The sequence below is a fragment of the Syngnathus typhle genome, linkage group LG16, assembly GCF_033458585.1.
Source record: "Syngnathus typhle isolate RoL2023-S1 ecotype Sweden linkage group LG16, RoL_Styp_1.0, whole genome shotgun sequence".
Taxonomy (NCBI): Eukaryota; Metazoa; Chordata; class Actinopteri; order Syngnathiformes; family Syngnathidae; genus Syngnathus; species Syngnathus typhle.
This window is the reverse complement of record NC_083753.1, coordinates 1,753,152-1,774,918: the sequence shown is the minus strand read 5'-3', so window position 1 is coordinate 1,774,918 and position 21,767 is coordinate 1,753,152. Positions and strand designations below refer to the sequence as shown.

General features: G+C 45.3%; 1 protein-coding gene across 3 annotated transcripts in view; it reads right to left on the bottom strand.

Annotated features, from left to right (window-relative positions):
* Nucleotides 1–1,170: 1,170 nt before the first annotated feature.
* The window catches only part of slc25a21 (solute carrier family 25 member 21), a 47,618-nt gene continuing 27,021 nt past the window's right edge, over nucleotides 1,171–21,767 (bottom strand). Inside the window, exons 1-10 of one of the 3 annotated variants that reach the window (XM_061301650.1) lie at nucleotides 16,690–16,765; nucleotides 14,992–15,040; nucleotides 7,755–7,838; nucleotides 6,265–6,331; nucleotides 5,369–5,428; nucleotides 3,880–3,987; nucleotides 3,637–3,801; nucleotides 2,875–3,056; nucleotides 2,112–2,164; nucleotides 1,171–2,032 (exon numbers count right to left, since the gene is read on the bottom strand). In XM_061301650.1, coding sequence (XP_061157634.1) covers nucleotides 1,971–2,032; nucleotides 2,112–2,164; nucleotides 2,875–3,056; nucleotides 3,637–3,801; nucleotides 3,880–3,987; nucleotides 5,369–5,428; nucleotides 6,265–6,331; nucleotides 7,755–7,838; nucleotides 14,992–15,020 — 810 coding nt within the window. In that variant the 5' untranslated portion in view covers nucleotides 15,021–15,040; nucleotides 16,690–16,765 and the 3' untranslated portion in view covers nucleotides 1,171–1,970. Of the gene's footprint in view, nucleotides 2,033–2,111; nucleotides 2,165–2,874; nucleotides 3,057–3,636; nucleotides 3,802–3,879; nucleotides 3,988–5,368; nucleotides 5,429–6,264; nucleotides 6,332–7,754; nucleotides 7,839–14,991; nucleotides 15,041–15,369; nucleotides 15,481–16,689; nucleotides 16,766–21,767 lie in introns of those variants that run through there. The other 2 variants (XM_061301651.1, XM_061301648.1) reach the window with 2 other exon arrangements.

The window sequence follows — 21,767 nt, the reverse complement described above, 5'->3', positions numbered from 1 at the left end:
TGACTTGGAAAGTGCTCGTCCCCGCATGCAGTGGTCACGGACCGTTGCTCAGGGCCTGGGCGAAGGGGCGCAGGGCGGGGTGGGGTCCTTGTCATGTTTCTTTTGACTATACCTCAACCGCATCACAGGGGACGTGACCGTGGCCCGGATCGGTGTGAAAAAGTACTGACATGTCTTGTTGTACAGCCTTTCAAAGCAGACATAAAAAAAATAGGAACATTTCCCTTTTGACAATCAACAGCTTTGTATTGGTTTGCCAGCTGACACTGTCGCATAGCGTTTGAATATGGGAGATTGTTGTCATGTGTACTGCACTATTTGCCAGAAATTCCTTCAGCCTCTTCGGCTCGCTGTCTTCACTGGGTTCCCAGCTTGCACGTTCAACGCCTTATAAATTCTTTTGTACCCTTTTCTGACAGGGGCGGGTGGTGGTGGTGGGGGGGGGGAGCAGTGTGGGGTACCATCACTTCTCCATTTTAGGGAATTTTGAAGATATTCAAACTGTCCTGCAACAAGATCAACCGTGAAAACCTTTGGCGTAAATTTGGAGAGCGAGAGCATTCCGGATACGTTCAATGTAACAAGTCGTGTGGTCTCAAGGGGAGCAGAATTTGAGGTGATCCCAATAACATGTCAGCCCACTATAGCTGCCAGGCATTTGCCTAAATACGCTGCGCACATCAATAATATTAATGGTTAAAAGCGCACGTGTCAAAGCCTGTCACCGTGCACGCGGGTGAAATATTACCGAGACAGCGGATGAGGCGTGGAGAAAGAAAAGTGTGAGATTTACGGCGGGGCGAAGGTGCGCAGGGAATGTCGAATGAACGGCGCCACATCGCAAAGACGACGGCGGGTTTACGACCTCAGCAGTCGCCTCATCCGTATGTCCTTCAAAGTTTCGGCAGCACCGAGGCGCAAACAGTAATCGAAAATAAGGTGCAAAACTTTTAACGACGACTCTGTTAGTCAACGATTTTTTTGGTTTATTATATTCACAGTGCTTCTGTAACGGAGATCGGACTGATAGTGCGACTCGTTTTACGGTGCTTGCTGTCCCGTACCACCAGTAACAGACCGGTGGGGTGAAATCTCGCGTGCAAAAACAAACAAAGCCAGCGATGTGAAAAAGGTGTTCCAAACATATACCCAAGTGAAGGAAACAAGTAATCAAAAATGTTTTTTTTTTTTAATTATTTGGCAGTAGATGCATCCACACGTCAGTTTGTTTCATTTAAAATCGAGGCACAATCTATTCATTTCACATTTGGCACATAGAAAAAGGAGATGCAACAGCATAGGTGAAATGTTTGCTTTCCTTCTTGGAAAAAAAAACCCTTTATTGCTCAAATCAAGGTGACGGAAGTTTCATGAGTGAAAATCAAACATCCAAACCGACAGCGTGAAAAAGTGCCCCAAAACACCCAAGTTAAGAAAACAAGTCAGCGAAAATGGGTTAAAAAAAAAAGTGTTAATACCTGCAGATACACGTCAGTTTTATAACAACAAAATAAAATGATTAAATTCACATTTGGAATATATATAGAAAAAAAAATCAGTCATGCAATAGATAAAAGCCAGTACTGTGTTCTTGATATGCATGGCAAGATATGCGTTGGCGGCTGCAAAGAGCTGATCAAGGTTTTTTTTTTAACGGGTCCCCAGTTTCCATGTCCTTGTGGGTGATTTTCAGTACAAAATATGGCTGGCTCAACGTTTGAGATGTTTCACTACAAGTGAACGTTAAAGCTTGAACACTTGAAATAAAGCTTCAGAGTATTTTTCAAAAATATCGAATAGTGCATTCAGCAAATATTGATTTGGACCTCACCTACTACATGTCTGTTTTTTAGCATTTGCAACTTATTTTGAAGTGACTGCATTATAGAAAAATACCTTTTGCTTTCGAGGTATGAAAGGGAAGGACTACATCCCAAAAGGCACTCGTGGTCTTTGCGGCTGCCGGGTCTTTACCAGTTCCTCTGGAGCCACCCGGACACGTACTCGTACACCAGCAGCATCACAGCGCCACCTGTGGTCAAATGAAGACAGACATTTACATTGACTGATATGAAAAAAAAAAAGGAAAAATAAATAAGGGCAAATGTTACCTGGGCCAAGTCTCATGACCTTTGGCACCAAGCCCTTGTAGAGAGCCAAGTACCTGTGCAAACACAACAGCATCTGATTTAGCTTGCTGTTCGAGAGTGTGTCATCTCGGTGGAGATGTTCAAGGGTCTCTGTCGGCTGCTCGGCGGGGAGCACTCGTGATGTTCTGACCCGCTGCTTGATGTATTCAAGGTGACCTGCGGCCTGGCGCACCCGTTCCCTTCCCAATCCTAGCCTGGCCTGGCCTAGCCTGGCCTGCCGCCGCCCCCCTCGACGGCGTTAATAAGGCTGGAGCCACTTCCTCCCTTGCCCCCGTGTCTGATTAGATTGACCCGAGGAGCGCGGCGCGCCTCGTTAGGGTGCGCGTAACGACGTCCCCCACAGGGACCACTAATTAGCAGGGACTGTGTTGTGTTACTGGATTGGGGGGAGGGAGGGGGGGGGGGCGATTGGGGCATGATTCTGTTGCAACCATGTGACAACTTTTTGATATACGCAAAAGGTCTATCACTATGTAACCGCAGGTGAACTTTTGGATAGAGATCCGTTTGTCAACATACTTGAAACAAAAAAAAAGGGCAATGACGAGTTTTGCCATTTTTTTTGGTCAGGTACGGCATTGTCTGAGCTGACAAAAGGTCAATCACTAAGGTCACTTTTGGTCTGACCCATTGTTATCGTCAACGGTAAAGTCACCATGTTTCAATCTATCAGTGCAATGCTCCCCAATGTTGACAAAAAGTCGGTCGGAAGGTTGAGCCTTACCCTTCCTCACGGTAAACCAGCACCATGGTCTGGAAGCAGGTGCGGTACTTGATCTGGCCAGGGACCGGCTGCGGGCCCTGGATGCGGCTCTTGGCCACGTCCCAGGGAATGTTGACGCAGGAAGAGATGGTTCCCGACACCAAGCCGATGGCAAACTTCCTCAGGAATTCCAAGGTTGGGTCCTAGCGGACACACAGTTGATCACGTCAATCGTGGGTATCTAACCCCCCCCCCCCCCCCCTCAAAAAATTATTTCTTAAACGTCAATTAAAGATGATCACACTGTGCGTTACTTTTGAAGTTCTACGGGTCGCTAAAAACATGGACACCTTAACATGGTAGTGGCGAGAGGGCATATGATTGCAATCCTGCCATGAAAAGCCGCTAGCATTGTATGGTAGCTAGTGTGGTGGTAGTAGGGGCGCTAGATGAGTGCTTAGCAGAGGCACATGTTCTCAGCGAGGATTTATAAACAGGGCTCATGCAGACAGACTCGGGGAGGCATATGGGGACGATTTGCGTAATTGGACTGCAACTCGGCACACAGGCGTGTTACTGTACCCCCGCCGCACACCTCCCTTCAACAAAAAGGGGCCAGACTCAAGAGAGCTCTGACAGCTAATTGGCTAGGAGAGTTTTTACAAATGCACCGAGAGCCCGCCCAAATCAACGGCTCATCTCCAACACGTAACGGAAACCTTTGAGCGTGGAACAAGACTAAATGCAAACATTGAGGAAGAGCAGTCTGGACCGCTACCTTACCGGGTTAGCCGGGATGGCATCCTTGACATTGAAGTAGAACCCAAAGTAGATCATGTTGAAGACTCCGTGGCGTCCCAGGGTGGACGTGAGCCCTTTGTTCAGACCCTTCAATCCGAAGCCGTCCGTCTTGATGACATGTCTCGCCTGAGCGAACGAGGACGGTTGCTGCCGACCACCAAACCCAAAGCCGTCAGAATGGAAGGAGCCCGCACGGAAACCGAGGCATGCTCGTGTTTGACGTACCTGCTTGAAGGCGTCTCTGTTGGCCTGCAGGCTGACTTTGACCACCTCGAACGGATTGACCACGACCGCTTCGGTCAAACCCGCGCCGAGTCCCGCTGCCGACAGCGCCTGCGAAATATCGGGTGGTGTTTTATTACCGATACTGTACCGCTAGCGGGCTGATAGCAGTGTTATTTGAGTTACCAAGTATGCCGATACCAGCCACTGATACTTACACAACAAAAACAACAAAAAACAATCTGCTCAAAACTCACATTCACCCAGACACCGAGTCAGAAAAACATTAGAGCATTTTTCTTGGCGTGTACTATTATCCCAAACGTTACCCAATCGACATCAGCTGCCCCCCAGCTGAGTAATTTTCACAAATGTGGGAATAGAAAATAAATCAAGTTGAAAATTGACATCTAAATCATATCACGCCTATTAAAAGCTGTCATTATTGCTGGTTACACAACATCCTAACGCCTCACCTGAAATTAAACGATGTCGCAATGCTGCATGTATTTGCACGAAGACAGCGCATGTGTGTGCGCACATGCTGGCGTAATGGGAACATGTCAAGAACGTGTCTATAGCTCATTACTCTTCCTGCCCTTTTTATCCCGCTGTCAGTGCCCCGGCCGGTCGGCCGGGAGCCATCCTCCTCAGACATGTCGGTGTATTTACACAGGCAGCCGCCGCCGTCGTTTTTGCATTCTGCATTGGGCCTGCTGCGTCCTCCTTAATCACGCTGAAGGCATTCAGCTGCACCAGCCGCACAACCGTCAACCAGTGGGCAGGTAAGCAAAGGTCGTACGCTTTTGGAAATTGCTGACTTGATCCCAGAATATTACCAATTTAAAAATATTTGTAAGAAACTTGCATGAGAAAGAGAGAGCGCCATTCTTCAGTGATGACAGTATTTGTTCAAATATGGGGAGGGGGGGGGTTGATGCATGATGGATGGGCCCAGTAAACAATGACAGCAAAAAATAAAAACGCCCGCCCGCATGCATGAGGAGGATATATGTGCCGGGGCGGACGTCGGTGCTGCAGGTACGCCATCCATCACGGCTGACACCTGGCCGCCACCTGAGTAGCCCCTCCCTCTTGCAAAATGGCGACGACGGTACACAAGAAAAACATTTGCCATTTTAAGCCTTTTGTCATTGAGTAAAGAATCTGCTTTACAATTTTTTTTTTTTTTTTTATAAAAATATTGTTCCATCTCCAAATGTCCGTGAAAAAAAATGCAAACTTACGTGCACATTCTGACAATACAACACCCCACCAGGTGCAAATTGTCGTGCGTTTGAATAAGAAACCGCATCGCAAACATGAAGGCCAAACACTTATGCATTCGACACGCTGCAAATTATTCTTGGCATCCGTCAGCAGGTGAGGCCAAACATCGACACTGCGTACAATGTTCTTCCTGTTCCGTGTGTGTGTTTATCTTTCCAGCGAGAGTGTACTCAGGTGCTTGTGTGTGTATGTTAAGACTCACCAGGCCCGGAGACAAAGGGGTCAAATTCAGGAGCTTCTTGTACTGCTCGAAGGTGAAAAACTGCAGGGGGGAGGGGCGGGGAGTGAGAGCAAGAGAGAAGTTGAGACAAACGAGTGTTGACGCCTTGACACGGCCGCAACGTCCACACCTGTACCGCACGTAGCGACTTGGGAGGTGAACGTGTAATCATCCTCAAACTCAAAGATGGCTAGTCGAGGGTTCACTGAACAGGATCTATTTCAAAAATGAGGGAAGGCCTTGAAGCCAACACCCAAAAAATGTCTAATAGGAAAGTAGTAGTTTTTTTTTTTTTTTTTTTACAGCTGCCAAGTGGTGACATATCCTAGCGCTCTCAAACTTGTGGTGCATTTTTAAAAAATACAGATGTGTAAAATAGCTGCCTCGCTGCTATCATGCTAAATAGGTAGCTAGCAAGCTAGATAGCGAGTTAGCTTGCTAGCCAGACAGATAAGTCATTCATCCTGTGAGGCAAATTCATTTGTTGCAGCAGCAAGTGTCATACCTAAACATTTCCATTGATAAGATGCGGAATTTAAATAAATCTTGTTTGTTGGTATATGCAAAATAACAATGTGGCAGTAATGAATGCAATATAATATTGATAGTGACATTTCATAACATTGATTAAGTATAGTTAACTAAGTGTCCACTATTTGGTTTTTTTTTGCTATTAGTGAGGGTTCCCTGTATTTGACTTGGGTTTAATTAGCCACAAGATGGCCGCCCACTGTTGTCACAAGACGGCGCGACAGGCCGCTAACTGCTTGTAAGTCAATATTTGGGCTGGCCCAACAGAACAAACAGGAGCGGGTGGTCCAGGTGGCGCTTCTGAATTTGACAGACATGATGTGTGCGGTTGCGCCAACACGACTCACCTTGACTGCCCTCTTAGGCGTCTCGGCCAGGATGGGGGGCAAAATTCCCTTGTAGAAGCCAAAGATTCTGTAAGGAGACAATCAATCATTAGGTCAAACTTTGGTGGTTCCGCTAGAGTTGACAGTAAGTACAAGTCGACGTGTTGTGGCAACATTGGCTACAACCAACACAGATGATGCCGGACGACCGCCCGCGGGCGTCAATCTTGAAAAAGAAGCGGGTTGCGTTGCAGGGGTCAGTGAAAATCAGTCCAATCGTATCAACAGCTCAAGCAATAAACAATCAAAAGAGGAGCTTTCAATCAGATTGCGCCTCTCAAGAAAACAGACGGAAATAAAGGTCGACGGACGGCTATGCAAATGGCAGCCGCTGATTTCCCGGGTGTGGTCAAACCTCCAGGCGAGTGAGAATTTGCTACAGGACAAACATGGCCGCCGCCATTTGACTGCAGGTTTGCATTGCAATGTAAAGTACACACATTTTGGCTTTCTTTACGCAAATAATGCAAAGCAAAAAGGGGGCTGAGGTCAACCCCCCCATAGCTGCTTAAAAAGACAAAATTTAGCAGTAGAACCTTCGTTCCAATCCTGAGGAAACCCAGCAAAGGTAGACGAGCTGCCCTCGAGGGAACCTTTACACATGTAAACAAGCCGACGTGCTTCATCTGCAAATATTTTCACTTTCCCACTGCCTCGGCTCTTTCCCGCCTTACTTAGCGGCACACACGCATACGACCACAAGGATGCCGACCACCATATTTTGTGTCTCGTGAACTGTGTCTACGGTTGTCAGTTTGCTTCTGCAATAAAAAAAAAAAGAGAAGTCATTCAAAAAGAAATTGCCACGGCGAGAGCATTTTTTTTTCAATATTCCTTGCCTCGGGCTGCGGGCCAGCGTGTGTAAATAATGCTGCCGATTAGACTTTTTGTTTGGCCTCCAGACGGAAACACTCAACCCGCTGGGCCGCATGCACACAAAGAAATCGGAAATTAATCGCTGTCGTTTGATGTGCGCGTATTTGAACAAAGCAGAGCTCAGGTTGACTCTGGCGCGCCTCCGGGAAATGTTTCTTTCCAGAACAATTCTGCAAGACTATTTGTACAAATCCCCACTAAGTGGTTTGGCCCGCAGATAATTGAAGTGGCGCTGTCACTCAGGACACTTTCAAGTCAGGATGCGACTCTGCTTGCGGGATTTCCGAGCTGTCGCCACCTGATGCGCTTTTTCTTTTTTCCATCTGTTGTAAAGCTGTCGTTTTGCCGTAAAAACAAGCGGCGGTCGACACTTTCTCCCACGCCTGCGCTGTCTCACCGAGCTGTCACTGCAGCAGGAACAAGATGAAGAAAAAGAAGAGGAGGAATGGATCCCCAACTGCATGCAGAATTGGACATTTGGCCGTTTTGTTCTATTGTGACACGGCACGATAGCACAAAACGGCCAAATATCCAAATCAATTCTGAATCGATTGAATGAAGAAAACAGGACTCACCCTTCGTTGCGGGAAATGGTACGAAAGCAATCGCCCAGGCTTTTGTAGCTGTTGGGGTCGCTGGTCCCCCTCTGGATCTGAAACCTGCACGCACGCACGCACAAACACACACGCGCGCACACACACACGCGCGCACACACACACGCACGCACACGCGCGCGCACACGCACGCACGCACACACACACACACACACACACACACACACACACACACACACACACACACACACACACACACACACACACACACACACACACACACACACACACACACACACACACAAAATCAACTACATTCTGCAAAAAAATGTTCCATGACAAATAAGGTGGCACCAGAATTCGTTTTGGAAGTCAAACTATGGAGTCACGCGGAATCGTTTTCCCGCCGCTCTCACTTTCATTCATTTCCCGCGAGCCAGGACGAGAGGACTCCCCCTCCCCTTCAAGACCAGACTAGTGTGGGGGAGGGTAAGAAGTCAAACATTTATTTAACCCAAGCGATCCAATTAGCCAGCAAAGCTTCCAGGCCGCTAACACGCTGGTAAGCGCCGTGAAAATGTTTCATGTGACGCACTCGGCTCCAGGAGAACTTTTTACTCTTTTTTAAAAATTTTTTTTTTATTGTGCAGCACACTTTGGCAGCCTCGCTCACTAATAAAGGCCGGAGAGCAGCATTTCAAATTTTTTTACGCGAGGAACCGGCCGGGGGCCACAGAATGAATTAAAGGCGGCCGTTAAGAGATGAAGGCTTGAGCGTATTGAGGCGATAAGACCTCGTTAAACGTAGCTGCGCCGTTTTGACCCTACAACCTGGACAATAAACCCAGAGCCCTCCCCAACTTTCTGGACCATTAATGAACACAATTAAAAGCCTAACTGTCCAATATTTACATTGATCCATTTCAAGGTAGGAAAGCCGAGGTGACAAGAAAAGATTTCCACATGGGGATCTTCAACTGCAAGGTCAACGGGGTGAGCAAGTAAGTCGTCCACGCGGGTGCGTGATGGGCCCATAAAGAGCCCCCAGGTTCCACTAAAGGAGTGTGGGAGGGGGGAGCTCACATAGATCAGAGGTGTGCAAACCTTTTCTTCTGAGGCCTACAGATAGAAAAAGGTCATGGACGTTCTTCACCTTGAATTTCTTTTATACGCTAAAAGAAATCCACTTTTTCCATATATATTTTGGTACAGGGTGTTTCATAAATAAGTCACTTCCCAAAACCTGGCAAGGGTAGCAAGATAAAACTGTTTTGTGAACTGAAAGATTTAAGACTGCAAGGGGCTTGTAAAAAAAAAATCAGAATCAGGCTTAATGAAAGGCACATGATGCCGGGGATCAATCTCCCAATGTCTCCTTCACCCGGCCCAAAAGTGGCCTGCCGTCCGGCTTGCAGTCCTCTGACTCCACAGGTGACCTCAGGGTCACCTCATTTCCTCGTGGCCCTCCGCTACCCTGCCATAAAAAGCCAGGGAGCAGGCCGAGGAAGATAATAGGGGAGCACCAAAAGAAGAGAGGGGGAGGGAGGGTCAGTGAAAGCCCCCGGCAAGGAAGCAACTCGTGTCACTTTTCACAGCTACCAATTGTGGAAGCCAGGACTTGAAATGCTCGCTGTTAAAAGGTTGCAAGGATGATGATGGCAAGCTTGAGTTGAGCACAGACTCCATAGGAACACAAAACAGCCTCGGTGCTTCTGGCAGATTCATTTGGCTTCCGAGTCAGCTGTGCTGATCATAAAACTCAGCAGAAAGAAGACCCCAGAAAGCTCCACACGCATCCCCCGGGGGCTTGTTTGGGAAGCTGCCGGCGACTCCTTCAATCATCGGCCGGCTAAGCGAGCAGAGATAAAGTACGCACCGAGGTGATGATATCTGAGAGTTCATCAAGAGCAACACCCTCCCCCCTCCTCCCCCGCCTTTCCTCACCCACATCCTTGTTTGTCTTTTACAGGCCCGGAGCTGCCCGGGTGAGGGTGGGGGCGGGTACAGAAGACGCAACTGCAGAAAAGACCTCATCCGCACCAAATGAGACCAAGCAAGATGGCCGGCACGAGGGAAAGTTGAAGGTCGGCGCCAGGTCATGTCCATTCCCGAGACCTGCCGGTAATTCTTAAAGACAACAATCTAAGGCATAGGTGTCAAATTCGAAGCCCGGGGGCCAGTTATGACCCGCCAAATCACTTTATGTGGCCCGCAAAGACAAATTGTGCATCGACTTCACGTGTCAGTACTAAAATTCCAAATTGTCTTCACTTATAAAAAAATTGAAAATTTGCTTGAAATTTTCATTAGCATTCATCTTTTTAAAATAAAGTTTTTACTCGTCTCTGATTTCAAAAAGTTATTCATCAGTTTGTCGTGAAGCCTATATAAGGCGTTGACAGTCATAATGGCCCTCCGAAGGAACAATGACTACGAGGCGGCCCGCGACAAAAATGAGATTGACACCCCTGAGAGAGGTAATAAAACTATCAACTACTTAACCGTGCACATTTATTTTAGTGATGGTGGTGAAACCTGGAGAGCTGCAAGTATCTTTTTTTAGGAGGTCGTTTTGTGTAAACCATTAATAAATGAATGAATAAATAAACAAATAAATAAACAAATAAACAAATGAATGAATGAATGAATGAATGAATGAATGAATGAATGAATAAATAAATGAATAAATAAATAAATAAATAAATAAATAAATAAATAAATAAATAAATAATGTTGACTGGAAGGAAGATTCTCATACAGACTATCTGCCAGCGCGCTGCAATGGCAAGTCTATTTTTCATTTGTTTTTCGTTTTTTTTTTTTTTTTTAACAGCCAGACAGTTAATTTTAACGGGCGGGATCATAAAAGATGGTATAAAAGCCCATTGCGCCGTTCCGCCGAGGTTAAGAGGACTTGTCGGAGATGAATGATCTGAGCCTTCCATAGCGAGACTCCGGACAGTCAATCACGCTAACGGGGGAAGACCGTCGACGCCGCTTTCAGGATGAGGGACGTTGACGGCAGACATTATGTCATGACCGGATCTGGTACATTGAGAAACCAAGACCAAACCAAGAACAGGACCAGGCTGATCAGAACCACTCAAAAGTCCTATTTGAGCAGGTTTAGCAGTCCAGATGTTTGTAGCGTGACCCATCGCGGCGCGGCAGACAGGGAAAAGATGTGTGTCGAAATCCCCCCCACCAGCCGAGACGAGGACAAAACTGACACCTAAAGGTTTTCAGCCGCCTGATGTATGGCTCGTAACGTCGTCTTGAAAAGGCCCTTAGCTGCTCGCCTGGAAAAACTGAGCACTTTAAAACTCACATTTCCAGTAACTGCTTGCATCATCCAAAAAGTATTTCTTGGGTGTTCAAATCGGGTCTTTTTCAGAACCAGGCCAAACGCTGTTAACTGAAATGACGGTGCTAATGTCCGAGCAATAACTTTGAATTGTAGCGAGATACACACACACACACAAAAAAAAAGGAGCACGAGCAAAGAACTGATTCTCTTTCTTAACACAGGAAATAAATTCAATTTCACGGCCGGGTGAAGATGGTGAAAAACCAGAACCAAAGACGAGGTCAAAATAATACGGCTCGCGCTCATGGTGCCAACTTGAAGATAGAAAAAAAAAAAAAAAAAAAACATTTTCTCCAAGGATTCCAAGGGGGAGGGGGCAAGTATTTAGTTTGACATCACATTTCCTTCAATAATAAGTTGAGATTTTTGGGACCCACAAAAAAGGTTTAATAAAAGCTGAGCAGAACTGGAATCGTCACATCTCAGTCTAGCTCGACCCAAATCGAAGCGCCCTGGTCTGTAATTAGCAGTGAGGAATGTGAACTTGACTGATAATGATTATAGGTAGCACGGTGGCAAAACACCGAGATGCACATCTGCTGTTTGCAATGAAATCTACAAAGACTCAAAACATGACAAAGAACACAACTTTTCAGGCATAAAGACGTAGAGAAAATGTTGCAGTGACACAATCGGTGCGCTGTGCTGCTGGGAAAGCGCTCAGAGTACAAATTCTCATCTCATTGGAAGAGCATCTGAGAGCGGCACACCTGTTTTTGAGCTTTGAGCCGAAACGCTCAATGAAAACACAAAAGTGGAAAGGACGGGCGACGGTCCAGTCAAGATCACACAAGTCGCAAATCAACAGTCAACCTTGATCCATTTTCATTTGTTTTGTTCATCTTTTATCACGAGTCGTGCAGTCTCTGCACCTAACATGCTGTACGCTCTGACACAATCCCGCCCCTCCCTTGTAGGATTTAATTGCAGTGAGGAGGGGGGGAGGGGGGGCTGCTGACCGCTGACCTCCCTGCTACTTTACAAGGAAAGATCAGCTATCAGGCTGCGGTCGCCGCTTTGTGGCCTGCTGGGTTGGACCGGCGTGAGGGATTCCTCCAGGAGTGACTCGGGGTTCACCAAGCAGTCGGGGGGGGAAAATGATGCTGAGGCAGAGAAGGGTTGGGAGGGGCCGAGGGGGGGGGAGGCGCACAGTGCAGGACGTCATCATTCAAAGGCCTCGTGAAAGAACAAACTTTAAAGCGTGCTGTGCCCGAACGGACGTAAGGTTGCCGTGGTTAGCACTGCCCGCTACAGGGGCTCCTGGCAGCTTTTTTTAATCATCTTGGAAATATGCTACTAGGGCGCAGCCGACGGGTGTTTTCGGATTTTGTTGTTGTTGGGGTCTTCAGTCCGCGGTGCTCGGACCCCTAGTTGACCTAAAAAATCTCAAGTTGTGACACAGGAAATTCTGAAAATACGGACAAATTTGTGCCGAATTTGCAGTTTCTAGAGAGCGTTGAACACAAAAGGTGGAAGTTGTAGGGGACGATGCCAAAGTCACGGTACGGGCGTTGGTCGTAACCGGATCCCCATGCGAAGGGGGAGACTCGGCTCTCTAATGAGCACGGGCCACCTGATCAGAGTCAGATGGCGGCAGCGCCCCCAGCAAGCGCACGGCCGGCCCCCTGCAGAAAGTGCCGCCCGACACCCTTTGTTACCTCCAAGTGAGCTGAGACCAGCCCGTGAACCATGTAACTAGGTGCTTTCCAGGTTAATGAAAAGCTGTAACTGGTCTCGCTGTCTTTTGGGTTAACTGTCCCCCCCCCCCCCCCCGACAACTTTAGCCAACTACCCCCTCTCCACATTACCCCCCCCCCCCCCAACTGACTGACACCTCCTTCAACCTTTTTGCAGGGCCAGACCCAATTAAGGGTTTAGTTCGTGTGAAGTATGCTACATTGACATTTGAGGCTGATTATGATCCAAAGTGAGCCTCAAAGAGAAGAAAAAAGTTTTGAAAGTGAAAGCGGGTACAGACGGTTGAAAACCAAAGAAAATGTCTATGACCTCATTGAATAATTGGCAACGACCCCAAAAAAATTTGTTCAATTTGCTGACTGTTTTAAGAACTCAAATTGAGAAGCAACAATCGACGAGCAATAATGTACCAAATCAATCTGCATTTTTTTCCAACTAATAAATTGTTTCGAGAAAGAATTCAATTTGGGCCTCTCAACTGTAAACATTCCCATATTTCGGTCGTCCTCTGCGAATGCCGAGGTTTTGGCAAAACTTCAACTTTGGCAAACAATGATCAACACATTAGCCGATTTTCTGACAGGTTATGAACCGAACAAGAATGCAGTTTCATTGTTTTATATTGTGATCATATTTCTCACGGCAATCGGCTGCGCAACTATTTATATTGGAAGTTGGGTGTCGCCGTCCGCCCAAAAAAAACCGCAAAAAAAAATAAACGACGCTGGAACATGATGACTTGTTTGTCTGCCAAGTGCATCTGTCATCCCAAAGGGTGGATCAGTATTTGTTCAAGGACGTCAGCTGCCAAAGTGCTTCGTCAATTTTTTTTGTTCATTTGTTAGTCACAGCGGGCGATTTTGGCAAACTTCGCTACTACTATCTGCAATGTGCAAAGACAGACAATCAATTCAAGTCAAAATGCAAAGACAGGAGGGAAGAGTTAGACAATTATGAGAATCAACTTCTGAGAAAAGAAAAAAAAATATGGACAAAATGTCAGACTCAATGTTTGAGACGTCACAACAATATTACAAGAATAAAGTGAAACCAATCAAACAAGAGCCGCTGGGCGAGAACATAATTTGTCACCTTTGCCTTGACGAGGGTGTTACTGCCTCCCACCCCCTCCCCCAAATTCCTTTGATTTTGTGTTTTGGGAGGGGTTCTAATTCACTCCAGTTGGGGATCAATTTGGCCCACTGGACATTAAAGCAAGAGCCAGAGGAGCCTAATAGAAGCCATGCTCGCTCGCTCACTCGCTCACTCGCTCACTCGCATGCCCGGTCGACGGCAGTGGGGAGACGGAGGTGGCGACTCACCGCTTTTTCAGGGAACTTACTAATGGACTTCAGCCTCCTCGTGACCCAATTAGCTACTAGCAAGACTGATTTGTACCTCGTGTGTGTGTGTGTGTTGCACTACTGTGAAGATGTAGCTGAAGCCCCTCTCCCAAAAAAAAAGACGTTGCAATATTAGGATACAAAGTTGACAGGTTATATTGCTGTGATTAAGTTTTATTTTTTTTTTTATAAAAATGTTTTTTTTTTTTTAAATATTGTATAAAGACTATTCATGTTAGAAAAAAATGGTAAGCATGGATACAGATAAATGAAGTGGACATGCGAAGAACGTGATTTGTCTTTGTGGAACTCAAGTGTTGCATAGCGTGGCGACACAAACATTAACCCGTTGCACATTTGGCCCCCTCGACCCGGCGTGAGGACGGATGGCTTGAACCATAACACCCCCCACCCCTTCGTTACACTCACCTGTAATAAAGCCTCATACCTTCCCACCGGGTCACCATAAATCCTCAGCCTCCCTTCAGAGGATCAAGTATCGGCCGTTAGCTTTTATTCGTGCGCCGGCGCGGCCTTTAAAGTGCAAGCGTTTTCGCTGATTTTTTTCTCCTTTTTTTAAAAGGCGCGCCGAGCAATTTATCCATGAGCGAAAGTGCGGCCATAAATGACAGAACGGGGCGCGAGGATTTACTGAGTGGCAGCCAAGGGGGCAGGGGGCCTAAGATGTGAAGCCAGAGGTCTCGGCGAGGCCTATGAAAGACTATAAAGCTTTAGTAGTGGCCCACGACCTGTTTATGACACCAGCGGGGTGTGAGGCTGCCCTCTGCGCATTTCACGCAGCAACACGCGCTGAGCAAGAAAAAAAAAAAAAAAAGACATGAGCGCTTACCGGGTCTTGACCACGTCCAGAGGATGCATCAAGCAGATCTCCACCAGACCTGAAATAAGACATTTTTTGTGAGAATTTGGTGGGACTTTTCATGAAACAATTAAAAAGAAGATAGAAAAAATATATTTTTGACGGATTATACACTACAGTTGTTAATTTTTTATGTAGAAATTTTGTATCATTTTGGGGGGGGATTAAAACTTTTTAAATAGTTTTCAACACAATTCAACACTTTTTTTCCACTCATTGTAATCACTTATCAGCCAAGAAACGACACAAAGAATTCTGTGGGATTTTGCATGAAAAAGTTGTGCAAGTTTTTTTTTTGTCTATAGATTTTCATTAAAACAAGTTTTCAGTTGTTCAACATTCTCTTACCCTCCTAATGTTTCATCACGGAAGAAAGTACACTTCGGTCGGTAAATCCAAATTTTGTGGGATTTTTGTTCCAAAAGTAAAATTTTTTAGTATAAAATTTACACTGCATTAATCGCTCAAGAAGTGACATCTGTATTTGAATAGATTTTTTGTTTCATTTTTGCTTTCCGTTCCAAAAGGTCACCGAACGCATTTGTTGTTTTAAACTCTACCAACTTTGCAGACAAGCTTATCTGGCTCATCACCGTTGGGGCTGTTTCAAATGCCAACCGTCGCTCTGGTTGTTCCGAGTCTTTTGTCATCTTTGCAAGGAGCATGCCTCTCCGTAGGACTCGCTTCCAAAAAAAAAATGCCTGTATGCAAATATGGAACGCAAATTCGGTAAAAAGTTGTAAAAGCACGATACAAATCAGCAGAAAACAGATCAAGATCAGATCAAATCAGAAGAAAGTCATTCGTGAAAATAATATTTTCCAATAACAAATGTCAGTAGGACATGTACATTTTGTGATGCTTCAATTTTTTTTTACTTAAGAGTAAAGCAAGAATCGTACGTCAGAAATCCAAAGTGACCTTGAATGCCTTGTAGCGCAGGCGGGTGTTTCGAGACGCTATTTGGACACGATACAACCTGTTTTTCAGTGACCTTAATTCACTTGTGCTCAAGTATCCGACAGAAGTAAAGAGCTCGATTAGTTTTCGCCGTTGAGTTGCTTTTAGCCCGCACATTGTTTACTTGAATGAGGAACCCGAAGTTGTTCCAGGCGCAGCACACAAAACAAACACGATTGAACTGAACCTCGTTGTCCAAACAAGGCTAACACAACTGCAGAGAAGGGCGTCGGCCTTCCTGACGGAAAGTCGAAAAATGCACTCGCACAAGTTTTTGTCTTACAAGAACGAACCACCTTACGCAAGTCACTCACAATTGTTCAATAGGATAAAGATTTAGTGGTATGCATCTCGTCGGTTGTGAGTGACATTGCGGCGGCGCAATTCGGCCATTTGAATCTTCTTTTGTTTGCCCAGCACAAAAGCAGTGACAGGCCTTGTCACCAAATCTCTTGCCAAGGCTGAGACAAAAAGTTCACGCTGTCTGGGCCGCAGCCATTAGGACCCACTTAAGTCCGTAATGCTTTTCAGCTCCAGAGCTGTGGACATGATTCAGCTATAAAAATTCCGAAATGGTCAACCATTTTGGATTGAAGCAGCCATTTTGAGCCCTGACGAATCAGTTTTTCTCTACTGACGGACGAAGCTAGACTGCATGTTGTATGCGTCAAATCTTATTGAGTTTCTCATGATAAATTTGTGACTCACGCTAAAAGATATTCCAGAGAAGTCGGGTCGAGTGTGTATGTGCGCATTTGCGAAAGCGCAGCTGCAAGTAGCGTCGCCCTGCCACTTAGCCGGTTGGGGAAACGGATAAATCGAGAGGAGCTCATACATCACGCCAGATGATTATCTGAGCTGCTTGTTGGCTTGGGAATGTGCGCGCGTGCACGTACACACACACACACGCACACACACGCACGCATACACACACACACACACGTACACAGTTGCTCCCACGCAAAAAAGTGAAAACAAAACAATAGCGCGCGCACACTCATTCGAAGGAGCGTTTGCACAATGTCTGCAGGTGTCATCCATCATTATACAAAAACACACGCACACACATACACGCACGCACGCATACATGCACGCACGTATACACACACACAAACACACACGCACACACATAAACACACACAAAATGACTGTACTTTGCAGCAGATAGTCACCAACTATAAATACATAATATAATTTACGTATATCGAAAATAAATTTGACTGATTGACTGCAGTAAAGCAGTAATTCTTCTTTTAATTTGTAGAATACATTGTAAAGTCAATTTGAATTTGATGAATCATTCAGCCATTTTTATCCCCATTTTGAAGGGACACGCAGGTGCTCTTTGGTACTTTCCATTATTAATCCGTCTCCAAACACAGCTGGAATGCCGAATTGGACAGCCGCAGAAGCTCGTCGCTCACCCGCCAATTTGTCAACCTTGCCGGCCCGATATCCATCACCGGACGTGTTCAGATCCAACGTCAAGATAATGATGGGTGGCATCGGAAAAGTTCTTCTCATTTTTCCCGGTGGGGAAATAAGTCCAAGTCAATTTATTATGAAATCAAGTCAAACGACGACTATTTTCCAAAGGTAAGCCCAAAAAGAGGAATTGTTTGTTCAAGGTCAAAGGGTCAACTTTTATCGATCAATTTTGTAGCAGAAAGTTGAATTCACAGCTGAATACATTGAATTTGAAGATTAATATTGAACATTGAATATGTTGACAGGAGTACAATTCATTGTTAGTCACTGCAATTTGGACACAGATTCCAAAATGGCGGTGGAACTAAAATTGTACTTTTGCACTGCCAATGACAAATTGAGATGTCTTCATCGGGCGTGCTTTTGATTTATCGTAACGTGTCACGGTCCATTTGTGCCCGCCGGCTGCATGCTGAGACAGCTCGGGTATGTCCACCGTCTGTCAAACTGTAGATGAACCCTAATTACTAGCGAAAAGATGTGTGCGCATCCGCAAAGTAGGTGTGTGCGAGATGCTCCCGACCGACCGGGTCAGCTTGACACACTAACGACAAGCCAACGACAGATTGACAGGCAGCTCGTCCCTCCCTCCCTCGATCACAGTCAGTGTTTTCTTAACACCTGTGGTCACATTTTTTGACACAGCATGCAAATGGCTGCGCGGTGGCGCTCGCTCGCTCGCGGAAGCGGTGATAGAAGCAGCAGGCCGAAGAGACGACGTGGATGCAAAACATAGCGCAACGGATAATTGGGAGGAAGTGCGGCGTGTCGCCTCGGCCCCATTCTTTCAACGAAGTGGACTTGTAAACAAATTGACTGCAACCCCTTTGGGACACCTGTCAGGCCGACTCGGGCCTCCTACGCAGAATTTCTTCTCCAAATCTTAAGGTTGTTCGTCAGTGACAGACTACAAGACTAAAAAAAAAGTTTTGATTTTATCGCATGGGTGGTGTGCTTATCTAAACTAGGGCAAGGCCGATTAATCGGGTGGCCAATACTAGCTCTTTGGAAATTGGCCCCCAAAAAATTTTTTTTTCAATCTAAATACACATGAACACATAATCACATCAGACAAAAGTAATGACATAATAATAATAATAATGACCCACTCACTATTGACACTATCAACCAAAACAAAATGGTCGCCAACAGATTTGTTTTTGTATTTTTGCAAACATGCAAATGTTGTAGAAAGTAAAGCAAATGTAAATATGTGCACGGCGCTGTCAAGAGCTGCGTGTACTTGAAGCTGTCGCCACCTTTCCGTCAAACAACCGCACGCCAGTCGAAAAAATCCCACAGACTCGAAAGGCTACCATAATAACACACTATTGATTTTCCGCTACAAAACAAGTGTCATCTTTAAGTCATTATGCCCGTCCGTGCTGCGAAGTGACGAGCGCTAAGCCAAAAAAGAAAAAAAAAGGCTTTGCACTATCATTATGTTTGCCACCGCGTGACCACATCACTGCAACGAGAGCCGTACACATGACACACGGCCTCGAGTTTGTCGTCTTGCGCCAAGTCCTCATTGGAGTACGGCAACGGGAACCCAAATTGTATTTTGTAGGAAATTGGACATACACGTTGGGTGCAGAACTTTGAATGCTACTGGGAGTCCATTGAATTCTTTTGCACTTTTTACACAGGACAGAATTCGTCACATTTGTGGTTGTGCTTTTGGGAAGCTACGTAGCATTAGCATAATCGCTTAGCGAGTCACATCTGACTGTTAAGAAAACAGAACCCCCCCCACACACACACACAAATTCAACAAACAAGATGAGTCAGTTCAGTGGCCTTAATTCTACCTTTTACATGACCTGGATATATATAAAAAAAAAAACTGACTGTGCTGGATTTAAAAATTGTTTTCAAAAACCTTTTGACTTGCCAAGCTAGTGTGAGTTTGCAGAAGCTGAAACTGATGTTAGCTGTGAGTTAGCACTGGCTCCCGCTTTTTAACGGCAAATCTGCATGAACCACATTGGGGTTGTTGAGGCCCCCCACCAAAAAGGCATCGGAGTATTTTAACACCACGCTTGACCATAAAAGTGGATATTTAGAGGCAATAATTGTTTTAGTGAAGCTGTAAATTGTTTAATTAGTTGTTAACGCCTGCCGTCTTAAGATCCCCGACCCCTGATTCGTCAGCAGGCTCAGACCCAAGGTTTGAGTCTGGATCAGCGTTTGGACTACCGAGAGGGACTTTGGGTCCAGATTTGAAAACTCTTGTGATGTTGGGATGCGTGACGGTTGGGACGTCACCCAAGCGCACGCAAAAAAGATCAATGCAAACGAAAATAACAGCGGGGAGGTGACGCATCTCGCAATCCGACATGGTGGTCCATCCTTGTGGGAGTTTCTGCTTAGGCGTGACGTTCAAGTCGAGGTGGCACAACCAGAAAGGGAGCGTGGAGTGCTTTTTAGTTTTTTTTGTTTTACTTTGAGGCATGAAGTCATGAAGAGCGCCTGAGTGAACGCGCGCTGAACGCTTGAAAGACAGTCCACTTTGCTTGAATAAATGGAAGTGGAGGGCGGTGGGGGGGCTTTGGCGACATGTAGCGAGACTTGCACACGAGACGGAGCTTGAAGTTGAAAATCGAGGGCCTCCGACAGTTTAGCATGGATACTTTTTGAAAGGCGGCCATCCAGCTTCGTTCAGCAGGCCTGCGCAAAAGTGTGCTCGCAAGTCGATCAAAATTGAGGTGCATAAAAAAAATTACATTTCAATAAAACACTATAACTACATTTTAAAAAATTGGTATAGACTGTATAGTAAATTAAATTAGAATGTAGTCACTAATTACACTGTTCAACATTTTTCATTTCTGTTTTTTTAAATCAGAGATCCAAATAAAGTCCAAGATATATTTTTTTCACACTGACTCCGAATGAATAAACGTAGATACAGTTTCGTTGTACTTGCATTTCATCTTGAAGTTTTTGAATATTTTTGACTGACTTTTTAATGTAGTTTATTTGTAATACCTTTTAATTGAATCATTATGCAGACATTTTTTTCAACTTGCTATATTCCACCAGTGTTCAAACTGTGCACAATGTCACAATACAATACTACAATAATATTAAATGCATTTTTGGGAAATAGCCAACACTGCCGTTAACTGATGGTCAACATTGTGGTACTTGAAGTGCTCAATATATTTTTGTCAATGTATTATTTAAAAAAAAAAAAAACGGATGTCAACCAATTTGGGATAAAGTTGAAAAAAGTATGGCGGAAGTGCTGTAACTACTATCTGAATTTGAGAGAAATGTAAAAAGAAAACAACCAATTTAGTCTTACGCGAGTCATTATTGTCGCAGTTTTGGAGCGTTAAGTCAATGTTTGCGGCCATTAAAAAGAATTTAGCTGGAGCCGCTCCACTGGCAATGAATGACAGCTCGACTTTCAAGGTCCGAGGTGACACCCAAGAGGTCAAGCAAACATTCCCGGAGTTCGCCAGACTCGGAGTAAATCCGCATTTCTCAGTCTTCTACTGGCATCCGATGATGGCTTCTCCGGTTTCTGGAGTTCCGGTGTGACGAGGAGGAGCGGAGGCGTTGGCCTTAAACCGACTTGTCACAACGCTGCGCAGCAGCCAGCGCGTTTTGGCTGACACACACAAGGAGACACAAGAATTAAAAGCGTCGCTGCGTCGTTTGTGGAGCCTTTAATGGAATTCAGCGGCACGGAAAAGAAACGGCTCGCTCGTCCTATAATTACGAGGTCACGATGACCACGTTGGACTAACTCCAAGTGAACTGCACGCGGTTTGCAGCGCTTGCTTTTATCTCGGTGTTGCCTTACAGAAAAGCTGAAATAACTCATGACGGACGGCCAGTTTGACTGATAAAAGTATTTTAAAAAAGTCTTTTGGCAAGCGTTCGACTTTGTGACTTCCTGAAACGCATACATTACAGCCTGTCGCAATCTTACGAAAATATGTCGGGAAATCGTTTTACTTCTGAAATGAAGTACGTTTGGTTCAAGTCCACTTTTTTTGACGTCCATCTTCTTCCACTTATCCGTGACTGGGTGGCAGGGACAACAGTTTAAAGAGAGGAAGAAAAAAATCATTAAAAAAAACAACAACTAAAAATGCTAATAAAAATGTTATCAGATTCAGCACTGACGTTCTTATATTACAACATTGTGTCTTGAAATAAACATTTTCAACCAACTATGAGCTTGTTTACAAGTGATGAAATGACTTACTATTCAGAATATTAGTTAACTAGCATCAGTTAACGGACTTTAGCGCTCTGACAATACTATAAAAATTAGCAAAGTT